Source organism: Brachyistius frenatus, unplaced genomic scaffold (assembly GCF_029030835.1).
Source record: "Brachyistius frenatus isolate BFR_SWC_R1_liver_20210118 unplaced genomic scaffold, ASM2903083v1 Contig_101, whole genome shotgun sequence".
Classification (NCBI taxonomy): Eukaryota; Metazoa; Chordata; class Actinopteri; family Embiotocidae; genus Brachyistius; species Brachyistius frenatus.
The window spans coordinates 1,355,664-1,369,152 of record NW_027210700.1 but is presented as its reverse complement, the minus strand read 5'-3'; the positions used below and the strand labels follow the sequence as shown (position 1 = coordinate 1,369,152).

At 41.7% G+C, this 13,489-nt stretch overlaps 1 protein-coding gene across 1 annotated transcript; it reads right to left on the bottom strand.

Annotated features, from left to right (window-relative positions):
* Positions 1–3,383: 3,383 nt before the first annotated feature.
* On the bottom strand, positions 3,384–13,252 carry LOC138628467 (serine incorporator 1-like). Its single transcript, XM_069711527.1, has 10 exons — positions 13,159–13,252; positions 11,253–11,414; positions 9,293–9,480; positions 9,053–9,132; positions 8,292–8,429; positions 7,190–7,359; positions 5,842–5,932; positions 5,490–5,649; positions 4,216–4,431; positions 3,384–4,117 (listed from the first exon to the last, which is right to left on the bottom strand). The coding sequence occupies exons 1-10, from the start codon at positions 13,195–13,197 to the stop codon at positions 3,979–3,981; spliced, it is 1,383 nt and encodes a 460-aa protein (XP_069567628.1). The 5' UTR covers positions 13,198–13,252; the 3' UTR covers positions 3,384–3,978.
* Positions 13,253–13,489: the final 237 nt, after the last annotated feature.

Genomic DNA, 13,489 nt, shown 5'->3' with positions numbered 1-13,489 from the left:
CACTTTAAAAACAACGTTTTATAAAAAAAAATAAAAAATAGCGGCCTGATACCTGATGGAAGATAGACGACAAAAACGCAGAAGTGACACAAAATGCAGGTAGTAATGCAAACTTGAACTAATTATTACCAAATATACCTTATCGGAAATCATACGAGAAGAAATTAAAGCGCTATATCAAATCAAAATCTGTCCGTTGTCACATTTCTGCAGATATTTTGACAGCATAATCGCTCAAATTCCAGTTTGTGTGTGCACCATTGAGGTTCACTTAACTGCTGACAACATCCCGCCACAGCTGGAGCGGAGACATGCTGCTGCTTCCAGTAACATTAGAAAATAACAAAGACCTTCAAATCTTCTTCAAAACCTTATTTTAGCAGTAAAGTCATCCACACACATCGTTGTTATTATTATCATGATTATTCGGTTCTCTAATGTTTTTTGTTTTTTTTTACAGTTTGGACAATTTGTATGAAAAGTGAAATTATAGCACAAGGAGACTCAAAACAAAGGATGCTGAAGATGATTGACAAAAATAATGTTTCAATTGAAGGATCTCATTCTTGATGCTGTCTTATAAGGATCAAGAGTTGCCCTCATTAATTATTCAATACATATTTGATTGTCTATTGTGTATTTTATTGATTTGGAGATTGAAATGTAAAATGTACAGGTTTCCCTTTAAATACGCCATGGCACCATCTTGATGAGTGATTATTTTGTCCTCACACACTTGGTCCTGAGAGGTGAAAGTCACAGACGTTCAATGAAGACCTCCGGGGCTGCCTATTCAAATATCTTCACGTGTCTCAGGACTCCATTTAGCTTGTTTTTCCACCTGGGTTGCCAGAAGCTTTGAACCCTCCACGGTGGAGGCTGCAGTCGCTGTTGACGACGACGACGACGATGATGATGATAAAGATGATGATGATGATGAGGTTCCTCAGGGAGGAGGGCGGAGGAGAGAGAGAAGAGTCCCCCACTGAAAGCATGATCTTATAACTGGCTTATGCAACTGATCAGAGCCTTGTTCAGCATTATATAACAGCATTAGCCCGGCCGGCTGCTGGCAGCTGGGCCGGGGACTCCCACTGTTACCCTCACCCATAACAATGTGGGTCACATCACAACTTTTGGCAGGAATATATACAGTACAGTGTTTAGTGTGTGCCAAGGTGCAACATCCCTGCATGTAACATCATGAGCCACTACATGGAGAATCAGGGTGAGTTTCAAGAGACAAACTGGATCAACAACAGATTACTGACATAACCGTGTGTCATTGAATTAGCCAGCTTGATGTTGTGGATGTCAACAAACCTGATAGCTTAGAGGGGACATTGGTTCACTCTGTTCTCAGTGGAAAAACAGGATAAAACTGGACGTTTAAGTATCAGAAATAAAAGTAATTATTAATCAAAATGTCCAAATTTAGAGAGTAATATTTAACATATATGAGTGATTAGTACGTTGCGTTATTGTGGCCGTGCTGAATAGTCTAATCTCCATCTGATCAAGTTCGATGTTGATATGAAACGTAGACAAGTGGAGGAATAAAGTCGCAGAAAATGGAAATGCTTGAGTAAAGTAGAGGTACATTTCAATTGTACTTGAGTAAATGTACTTAGTTTCCACCGCTGAACCTTCCCAACTACTTCTCACAAAGCAAAGGGATTTGTATGCCTCTACAGTTTAGTGCTGTATGTCACAATAACACTAATAGCAAATAAATAGGCAGCAAATTTACAAACAGCTTTTAAGACTTATTTATTATTTAACTCTCAAATTCTCAGGGAATCTTCTTTGTTCGGTTTATGTCGGTGCAGTTGGCTCAGATTTGACTGAAGGTAAAAAATAACGACTGTCATCATGTTGTGATTCAAACTGCTGAATCCTCACTGATGACATCACCTTTTTCCTACTGAGCCCCGCCCACTTCAAACCATTGAAAAGAAAATACATAAATCTCTCATGTGAAATACTGAAGCTGCTTTTGTTGGATGGAAAATACGTGTTTTTATGCAGCATCCCATTACTCACAGTAAGAGGCTGTGAGGAAATTAATTCTGGGCCTTTAAGGCTTTCATCAATAATTTTTGCATCAACTAAAAGTCTAAAGTCACTGCCATCATCTCTTAAACGTCTTCTTCAACTCAGAGAGGTCTGTTGCTGATGGCTGTTTCTGCAGTTGGGAAAACAAATGAGCCGATCAGAGCACAGAGGGGAACTCCACTGATTTCAGTACAGATGTGGCATCCGAAAGGAGGGAGCTGATTTGAGGCGTAGATACTAGTAATAATCCTAAATCCCCAGGCCAGGTGCATTTTGGGTAATGTAGGCACCAGCTTTTCACAAAAAGAAGAATTCATGAAATAAACAGTACAATCTGTAACTCTATTGCATTGATGTTAGATTGCTCATCGGTGGACATCGAGCAGCTTTGCGGGCTGTAAATAAACTGACGACTCTTAAATCTGAATATTCGCTTCACAGATGAGAAACAAACTCTTGAATTTGCTCATCAGTGTTGGTCTGGTGAAAATGGATTTTGGTAAATGTAGGATTTTGAGGTAAAAGTGAATATTTTGGTCTGTTATCTGACTTATATAATTTCATTTTGTGGAGTCTTCAAACAGTCTGATGCCGTCGGTTTATTTCATCTTCTGAATGAACTAAATGCAGATTTGTAATATTCAAAGCATAAATTAGTTGGTGAAAAACAAGCAGCAGAAATGGTAGATTTTATCCAAAGAGGAAGAAAACATGATGTGACTAATGGGCTGTTGTATTGCAGGTACGGCGTGTGGGATTTGCCCAAAAGGACTTCCTGGGCCGGTCGTTTGTCGTTGTTCCCCCGACACAGGCCTTGAATGAATATTGTGAAGGATAATGAAGTGTTGTGTTGGGCCGCCCTGCTCATGCTGATCTTGTGATAGAGGGGAAAGCACATTCCCTCTACATTACTTGCCAAATGTGTGTGTGTGTGTGTGTGTGTGTGTGTGTGTGTGTGTGTGTGTGTGTGTGTGTGTGTGTGTGTGTGTGTGTGTGTGTGTGTGTGTGTTTTGCACCAGGGAATCCTGCACAGAAGCAGCGCAATAAATCACATTTGAGCAGAATCATGTGATTAATGGAGGAAGGGCAGTGAAGCATTTGGAAATCTCTGCTGACCAGTTGATGACATTGTGTTTGCAGCTTCTAAAGAAAACGGGTTGATTCAGAAGGTAGTGCATGTAAAAAAAAAAAGATCGATTTACAATACGGGTTTAGAAATCTTGCACCACATTTGTCTAAATTATTTGAACATAATGAAAACCTGCTACAGAAACCGATGAGCTTGAGGGACAAGGCGCCACCTACAGGACACAACGAGGCCACGCTGATTTTAAAGAAACAGTCAGCTTTATTTATTGTCATGAAAAGTAAATGTTAGCAACTTACGTGAAAACTGAAGATCATAAAAACTTTTAAAGATTTCAAAGATGATCCCTCTAAATTATGTGTGCGCAAAATACAACAAGGTATTCTGGTTATTAATCTGAATAAAATAAACATAACTACAACAAGTAGACCTCTGAAATTTAGACTTCGAATTTCCCATGAAATCAAAGTGATTGAAAGGGAATAATAAACAGCGTAAATGTAGTGAAACAACCACAGCAGTTGCCCACAGAGATCCTTTATGATTCGTTTGGATATTTCTATAAAGACATGTGGTGCTTTCAGCTCTAATAATTGCAACAGTGAAGTGATAACGAGACCTGAGTAGAGAAACTGGAATGTGATTAAAGCTCAAACTCAAACAATCTTCTGTGTCTACAAAAATCAGTACAAACTGAGAGTAACTGTTACTATAAGCACTGACCTGAGGAGCATTGCAAGAACATCAAACATTCAAGCAGGACAATTTAAAGCTATCGTTCCTCAAGGTGCAAATAGTAGGAGGCGAGCGGTCACGTGTTGACAGACCGTAAGACTTCAGCTGAAGTCTCTGTCGGGGAGCATCAGCGGGGCCACCAGGGTCCACAGGTAGAGGCCCAGGCCGAGCCAGCTGGAGCAGATCTTCACCCAGACGGCCGGCATGGAGGTCTGCATGGCGTGGTAGTCCGTGTCGGGTCTGGTGGGTCAGAGAGGGTTCACAGGGGGGTCAGTGCCGGAGGAAAGGCGATCTGTCTGAGGCAGCGACAAAACGAACCGTAAACTACAGGTACTTACTTGTACCAGTTGGTGAATGTCATCATGATGTAGAGCGAAGCCAGGAACAGGCTGAAGTGGAAGAAGGAGTAGCTGTAGGTGACTTCCTCCTCTTCGTTGTCCACGGCCCGGCGGACTCCGTCATCGCCTGTGGCGGCCTCAAAGTCGGTGGCCAGACCCTGGCCTTCCTCCGTCCGCATCAGCTTGTTCACTTGGTTGTTGTTAGAAGAGCGGATGCTGCGGTGGGCGAGAGACGCACAAGTCAGCTGGACGTACGGGAGCTCAGATCAGATCAGATCAGATCAGATCAGATCAGATCAGATCAGATCAGATCGGTCCTTTTATTGGTTTCCAGGTTTAACTTGATCCTGAATGATTTGATTTCTTGCAGAACTTCTTTGTTTTTTCTCATATGAGTTGGCTGGAGTTTGAGCTGTATTTACATGTCAACATTTTCATAACACATAATAAGCACAGATTTTATTCTAAACAGGGTTCCCACACATCTTTACCAATCACCTTTCACACCTTTACATAATATCTGACCCTGTTTCTGTGACTTTATGTACAGTTAAAAATAGGAAGGAGAGTGCACCGGGCTGAGCTCTGAGCTCCTGTGATTGGTTGTTACGCTGTGGGAGGGTGAAGGTTAGCGACCAGTTGACTGACAGCGACACAACCAATCACAGCAGCGTAGTTTAGAGAGCATGCAAAACCACAGCAAGTGATTCTCCCACCGTCACGCAGCCTGTGAAGCTCTGGACTTTAAAATGAGTTCGACAAGGAACATATTTCCCTCAATGTTAAACATGTTTTGGGATTTTTGGGAACATCTTTTAAATCAAACCCCAAATGATTGCAGATTCTAAACTTTTGCAAACATTCTGTTAATTCCAAACCTCTTCCAGGCCGAGACAACAGTTTTTCTGATTTCATAACTTTTTCAGGAGTTTCATGACCGTGGGATTTCTGTGCAAAGCCAGTTTGAAGTATGAGATAGAGGAGAGTAACGGCCTGGGTGAAGCAGTGAAACCAAGCAGCTGTCTGGATCTCTTGGCGGTGAAAGAGCAGTGACATCACTCCATCTGAAGGCAGTCGCTGCTTTTAAAAATCCCCCATCCATGAAATGGTCCAGGTGCTTCTCTTAAAGACAACTAGATAGGTTGTAGCTGCCAGCTACATCCAAATGCAAACCAGGACACAAGCAGCAGTCCTCCACCTCTGTTCTTACTACCGTTAACTAATGGAGCGTTTCTGGTTTTGAGGCGAGAACACCTGCAGCACCAATGAACTACCTGGCATAAAGAGTGCAAAACAAGAAGATGATCAGTCCCACGATGCCCTGTGCGTCCCACCACTGGACGTTTTCGGGGGCTGTGGTGGGAGCAGGTTCTGGAGGAGGAGTCGGACTGCCGGACTGGACCAAACTCAACAGACTGGGGTTACACCGGCGGTCTGAAAACACAGGAGACTGTCAACAGCTGGAAGTAGAACCGTTGGTAAATATCGAGGTCGTTATTAAGTCCACACCAGCTCGGAGATGAAATCACATTTGTAGCAAGTGTCCTGGAAATTTCACTTTGTTTTGTTTGTTCAGCTCCTCTCCAAAGTCAGATATTCTGCTTCAAGTTGTGAACTCAGACTTACTGGGGTTGTTGGTCATGGCCGACCAGGTGACATACATGGTGTACAGGGAGATGAGGGAGGCCTGCAGCAGACCTGAGCTGGACTGAGCCTCCTGTGGATACAACGAGGACGGCAGGAGTCAGAACATCATCGACTTTTCCAGGTTCATTTACAAACACCCAAGTTTATCAATACTGTTCCATTTCTACATTTTCTTATTCACGGAAAAAAAAAAAGTTTTAAGATTGTCTATTTTTAATCTGAGAACAACGTTATTGACGCAATCACTTAACGTCCAGTCTTTTATTTAAACACACAGGTTGAGTAAATAAATTACACTTCTGCTTAAAATCTGAATTCCTCATTGGATCACATCAAATTTAGTTTTCATTATTTACATGCAACTAAAGTTGTAAATAAACTCAATGATAAAAATGTTGATCTGTAATTTGATGAAATAAAACAAGATGAATTAATTCTAAATTAATCAACCTGAATTTAAACAACCTGTAGCTCTTCACCTGAACGTGATGTGAGCAGCAGAAGATATGAACTATGAACGACTATATGAACTATTACTTCTCACAAACCAGCAGATCGCTCTGCTGAAACACAACAACTCAGGTGGTTGGAGATTGAAGTTACAGAGACGTTCAGGCAGAGGAACGTTTCAGTGCAGCTACAGTTTATATAAATATCATGTACTGCTGGTGGAGATCTAACTAGCGTCAGCGCTGGGCTATGAGGGCCGGGCGTCTCAGGGTTTCTTATACAAGTTTACTGCACTAACTTGGAGGCGTCTTACAGTCTTCTTCATGGATGAAGTGAAGTGTAATATGGTTTAGTGCTCTGCTGCAGCACCAGTGGAGAACAAACTGTCTGCTGCAGCATCAGCAGCAGGGCGAGCCGTCAATACACAAAAACAAACAAAAAATCAGGGAAATGAAACACATTATCTGGTGTGAGCTGGTTGAAGTGATGCAGTGCGTGTTGGCTTCAGCCTTTTTCCTTTTTTCATTGTGTCAATGTTAATAACTAATGTTGTCATTACAAGTGATTCCCGGCATCACTGAATTGATTCCGAACTGTAAAAGCCAAGAAGAGAGATTCTTCTGTGAGCTGCTGACGCGACCGACATGTTTTCATCACCGGATAACAAGAACAGATTAAAGGTTCAATAGGAGATTTGTTAATGTCAGAGAAGAGCTGCTCTTTAATTGAGCATAAAACAGCAGCTATCCTCATTTCCTGCTCCCGTCACATCTTTGGTACAGCGTTATAAATTAGATACAAAAGAGGGTCACGATTTGGACCAAAAAAAAAAAAGGGCCGCCATTTAATAGCTTAATATCTGAAGTGTCTCCATCACCTGAACTTTGGGCAGAATGGCCACGATGGAGACGATGATGCAGAACAGGAAGTTGAGGCTGATGAAGACTTTGTGCTCGGTGCAGTCGTCAGGTTGGGTGTAAAACACGTAGAAGAGCACGACGGCGCTAAACGCCAGAGCGTAGTGGATGATGGTGACGGACAGCAGAGCTGCGAGAAGAACAGAAGAACACCATCATCAAACAACCACATGGAAGCTGACAGAGACGCTGCTAAGTAGTACAACAATATTTGTTTCTGATGCTTTGTTCAAATGGAACTCGTGGTTACAACACGGGAAGTCGTGTTGTTGGTATGCTCGGTGTTCAAGTGGTTAAGTTGTAAGAACACTGTTGCTGGGCAACGGCAACATGAACAGCGTCTAGAAGCCAAAGAGGCTAACATGTTAGCAAGCCAGCGGGGGGAGGGGGACATAATGCAGGAAATGAAAAGACACAGAGGGAAAATATGAGGCCTTTAGGAAGATCAACATTTTCCTCAGACGTAGACTATTATCTAAGTTATGAACCTCTACATGACTAAAATTACAATATATTAGCTTCAGTGACATTTCTGTAAACATCAGTACAGACTTCACAACTCGTGCCTCGGCTTCTAGAAAATTTTGAGTCCCGACATCGTGAATCTCATACGTTCATATGGTTCTTCTCGTACACGGTAAAGACCACTGAATTTAAACGCAACACCAGTTTATTATCAAAATCCTAAACTCTTACATGGAAACTTCACTGGAGTCTCTTCAGTGTTTTCTCTGGTTTGATTGGTTTTATGATTTCTGGGTTATTGATCAGTATGACTTCAGTCCACGGCAGTTCCACCACAATTCACTGTAATGCAATGTTCTAATCACACAAGCATATTTTAGTATTTAGAATCATAACATTTGTTTTAATGTCACCATTAGGGATACATGTTTTGTAAAATTCTGACTTAAATTGGTTCTTTATTGGCGTTCAAAGTAGCTTGAATCCTAAAATAGAGGTATTGCCTTTTAAAAAGCCTTCGGGCCAAACATCCAAACATTTGATCTGAAAGCTCTTTTAAAGTCCTGTTGGTGTAAAGTGAGCTTGTTATGTTTCTACCTGCAAACCAGCACTTGGAGTTTCCATTCTCGGCCTTCTCCAGCCAGGACTGGTTCCAGGAGTGAGTGAAGTCCACCAGCAGTATGAGCTGGATGATGATGAAGATGAAGGAGCCCACCACGCCAAAGTAATACCACACTGAGAGCAGAGAGGAGGGTTCAGGAGAGAAAGCTTACTGTCAACATCACTTTACAATCCTAAATATTCAATCAGTGGATTGTCACTTTTCCTTTCATCCGTTCTTAGTTGTCTAAACCTTGTTCATGAAAGTTCCTCAGGTCCATCACAGAGTAAAACTTTACTTGGTGGTTAGAAGTGGTTAATTACCATCAACAGAACTAACAATAAGCCTGTGTGGAAAGAAAGGAAGTCGCTGGCCTCCTCCGGCACTTAAAATCACCATTGACATCTAAAAAGTGGTTGAAGTCTAATTGTAACTAAGGCAGGGAATCATTTGAAATTGTTTGATTTATGAAACCTGAGTTTAAGGACACTTTCACAAATTTGACTAGAAAAACTAAATCACTCAACAAAAGAGATCAAAGCTCTTAAAATGTTGGCCCAATCGAAACAGAAACTCAGCCTCATTAATAAGCCATTTACAGTTATGACATGAATCAGTTAGCAAAAATCTGAGCAAATATTCACACTGACTGCAAGCACCTTTTGGTAAACTGCTGAAATGAAAATCCACGACCGAATTAAGGCCAAACTGGCCTCATGCTGAAAAAGACCGTGACACCTGGGCCCAGGCTTCATACCTGTATTAAATGTGCCATCTGGAATGAAGAAAGCTCCCACAGTTATGCCAACCAGCACCAGAAACTTGAAGAACCAGAAACTGAGAGGACAGAAGTTAAATTATTCAACGTATGTGCAGAACAAACGAGTTTGGTCCTTCAGTGCAAACACAACCTGTAACGTGCAGTGTCCACATTTGGCCACCAGAGTGCAGCGTCTGTCATCATACAGCGCTGTGGTACTGAGGCTGCAGTACAAACCCGTTTTGGAGGGCGGCTCGGGGGTCCTTGCTGTTGCGCACTCGGATCATGATGATGGAAAAGAGGAAGAAGAAGCACGCCATGGCGAAGCACATGCGGTACACAGACTTATAGCCCACGATGACGTCACAGTTCACATGGCTCTCGATGCCGGGTATGCTTGAGCCGCCCACACAGAAACCTGGAATCTGATCATGTGAAAGCACACAGAGGAAATAATGGGAGGAAGCAGGATTAAAACGGGTCAACTGGATCAAAGTCAAGAAAAATAAATCAATTCCTCTTCTAGGACTTTTCTGAGAAAAATCCAGCACACACAATCCAACCATCCAGTTGTGTTATTATTACTTGGTCTGCTGCTGGGTTATAGCATCATGAAACCAATCTGGGTAATGTTCCTACTTTTTATTCTTTCTAATAAAATTGTTGTACACTTCTGTGGTAAAGACACCCGATTACAGCAATCACAAGTCGCTAACATGAACGAGGAACGATGTGAAACTTTGGCAAAACAATGTGCGACTCTCGGGACCTAATCTGACCAGTGATGATGTGGTCAGCTGTCGAGGTTGAGTCAGCAAACAACGTGGACTTTACAGACAAAATAAAACGCCAAAAACCCCGGAGACTGTGTCTGAACCTTGAGGCCTTAAATAAATCAAAGTCTCATCAGGGGAGTTATCTATAGAAATCTATTCAAAATCAACACTAACTGAACAAAAAAAACTGGAATATTAAATATTAGATCTCTCTCTTCCAAATTTCTGTTAGTAAATCTGTTTGATAACTGATCATCAAACAGATTTATATTGTCTTACAGAAACCTGGCCGCAGCAGGAAGAACATGTCAGTGTAAATCAGTCCTAAACTGCGGTACGTGAGGTTCTACCCAGGAGTACTCGGGTTTCTCGCTGAAAGGCCAAACGATGACACACTAGCTGACACAAGGCCAAAAAAAGTGAATTTTCTTATTTTGCCTTTCTGAAGCTCTCGGAGGAAATGATGTATTTCCTTGTGGAGAAATGAACTAATAAACAATGACACAGCAAACACCTGTCTTTTGTCAATTAAATAAAGTAAGATAATATAAGAGTTATTTCAGCTGAAAGGACAGAGCTCATACACCGGAGTCTACTTGGTGAGTCTGACCAAAACAAACACAGATACAGCCTCACATTTGTAGCCAAAACATGTCGTCAAAACCTCACAGGGAGATCCTCCATCGTGAGAATGAAACGTTCCCTCATCGCCAGACACAGCAAAGAAAGTTTCTCACGCAATAAAATGTACTTCAGGTCTGATGGAAATCTACCAAGTGGAAAGTTACAGAGTATCATAACAGTACAAAGTCAATACAAAGCTAGTCTATAGTTAAACCAGTGAATTTCATGATTTTTTTTTTATGAAATAAACTGTTGGTATCTGCAGTGGGAAGTGATACATGAACAGGTGGATTTGGTATATACACTAGTGGTACATGGTCTAAAAAGTTTGGGAACCTCTGCCCTAAATGAATCAACTCCCTTCAGTCATATTAATTGTCAAATTCCTTGAAGCACAGGAAGAGGAGCGACAGCCATCTTCAACTCCAGCTTATTCTCAACCTGAGACCTAAACTTAGTTATAACTTACTCGCACCTTAACCAGAAAACACAGAATCTAGTTTAAATTGCCGTTACGCCGAACATTTTTGTTTTCCTCACCAAAAGCAGTCGAGGCAGATGGCCGCCCACCTCTCAGTCTGATGTTTCTTCCTGTTAAAAGGAAGTTTTTCCTCCCCGCTGTCACCAATGCTTGCTCATGGAGGAGCTGTTGAATTGTTGAGTTTCTCTCTATAATATTGTCGGGTCTCATTTATACTATTTAAAGATAGATATGAGAGCGTGATATGAGAGTATCAACGGTCACTGATACAGCAGCATGTTTGGATCATTACATCAGCTAGTTTTATCTAAAGTACCTTTTTAAGATGTTCCTCCATGCCCGGGAGAATCATAATGATGGAGACCAGAGTCCCGAGCATCAGCAGGAAGGAGAAGGCCAGCCGGCTGATGGTGGAGTTGTACGTCGAAGGGCAGCATGATGACAGGAGGCAGGAGGCGGAGCCGCACAAACAGGACGCCTGGAGAGCGGACGAGGGAGAGACTTATCAGGACATTCACACGGCTGCATATTTTATGAAACCCAGGGCTCTGGGGTTTGGGATAATCAGGGTAATGCATGCATGGCTTGCAACGACTGTGCTCGGAAGAAAAACAAAACAAAACAAATGATTTGTCCGCTGTCAGGGCAACCATCTTTCTCCTGCTTCTGCAATCTTTCAGGAAAGCAGAGACAAATGGTGATTTACAGCGGCAGCATTTAGCCCCGTGAATAGAGCTGCCATCGGAACAAATCTCCATCTCTCTGGTTGTCATCCTGCAGGATTCACATGCACACTGCTGAGAGGTGCGTGAAGCACCGAGGCAGAGACCGGAGCTGAGATCAGCCATCCTTCGCTAAATATGAGCATGCACTAGAGTACACAAGCCCCGGGTGTAAGCACACCAGCTGCAATGACAAGAACCCAGTTTCCATGGTTCAGCCGGGCCGATCCAATACTGCTTGGCAACACACAGTACACACATACCTGTAATCCTCAGTCAAGATTAAAAAAAAAAAAAAAAAAATCGACCAAAACCAAGCTTTAATGTTACGAGGAACTAGGGATAAACAATACATTACATATACTTGATGTATTTCATCTGACACCACCAAAATGGAATAATAAAGGTCAACACTTTTCTGGTATCAGAATGGAAATATTAAAAACGGTCCTCCACTTTGTACAATAAGAAGGTATGAATCAATGGCATAACAATCAACAGAGAAATGTGTGAGACACACTGGGGCCCAGGGGCGGCTAAAAGCAGATTATCGTGCACACTAATCATCCCAATCCTAGACCTGATCAACCAACTGGGTTTACCATGCTGCTGGCTGTGATTGTTACACCACTTTAACTTGTCGCAGCCCTCTGAAGTATCATTACTTGTCTTTATAGAAATGTGCCAACACGGCATGCTTCAATAAAAGTAAATGTTATTTTAGACCCATTTAATTTGGTTGCTTTATTGACACTAATGTACTGTAATGGCCCGAATATCAAAAATGTCCTCTCTCTCCAGTTACCAACACCCAGCTGTTGGTAATAAGGCAAATAATACATAAATAATACTGCTCGGTGGGCCACACACTCAAACACCACTGTGACAGTTCATTCAGAGACATTTACTGCAATGAAAGTCTTCATTACTTTCACTTAACTCAATCTGTACATGTTTGTTTTATCGTTGTCAGTTATCTCGTGTGTTATAATGTTTACAACATGTGCTGTGCAGCAGAAACAGTGACGTCTTGATGGCGTATGTGAAACCCGGAAATTGGGCCTTCTTAAGAAAAAAAAAAAAATGCAGATGTTACAAGGAGAGTTTGGTTTCATTTTGTTCATATTACTCGTATCGACTGCAGCAAAACAAGCTTTCAATCTGACATGTTTCTCGTATTTTCACAACATCACGTAAAGCCTTTAAGTTACTCGGTTTACAAAGTGCGTGCACAACGAAACGAGTAACTTGTGACCAAGTATTCAAAACAAGTATTTTGTCACATCAGACTTTGGTTTAACTATATAAATAAATAAATAAAAACAGGTAAATACGTGATTTTATTCACTAGTTTGTATGATGTCGATGTTGTGACGTAATGTTGTCAAACAACGCACGACTGTTTGACGAGTTGGTCAAGAAATGATGTTTAAAAAAAACAAAACATCAAAGTGTTTGTACTTCATACACCGACAATACAAACGGTACATGTATACTCACACAACTGGCGAGGGAGCCCAGTGCTAAACATGCGCCCATGGCGGTTTAATTCTCAACTCCAGAGACGATCGTAAAAACCTGAAAAACTTCAGGAAATAAAGTGGCACAAAATGGCGGCGTCAAGTTAATTAAAGAGGATAGAAGAGCATCCGGTGAGTTCTTCAAAATAAGAGCTTCGTCAAAATGTGCGCGGAGACTCACTGAACCACAAACTCTAACGAGATATTATTTCAGGTTTTAATGTAGATATTTATTGAGGTACATATGAATATGTAATGTGGTTAATCTACGGGGTGTTCTGGGATTGTTACTTCGGTCGAGACAACTCTGG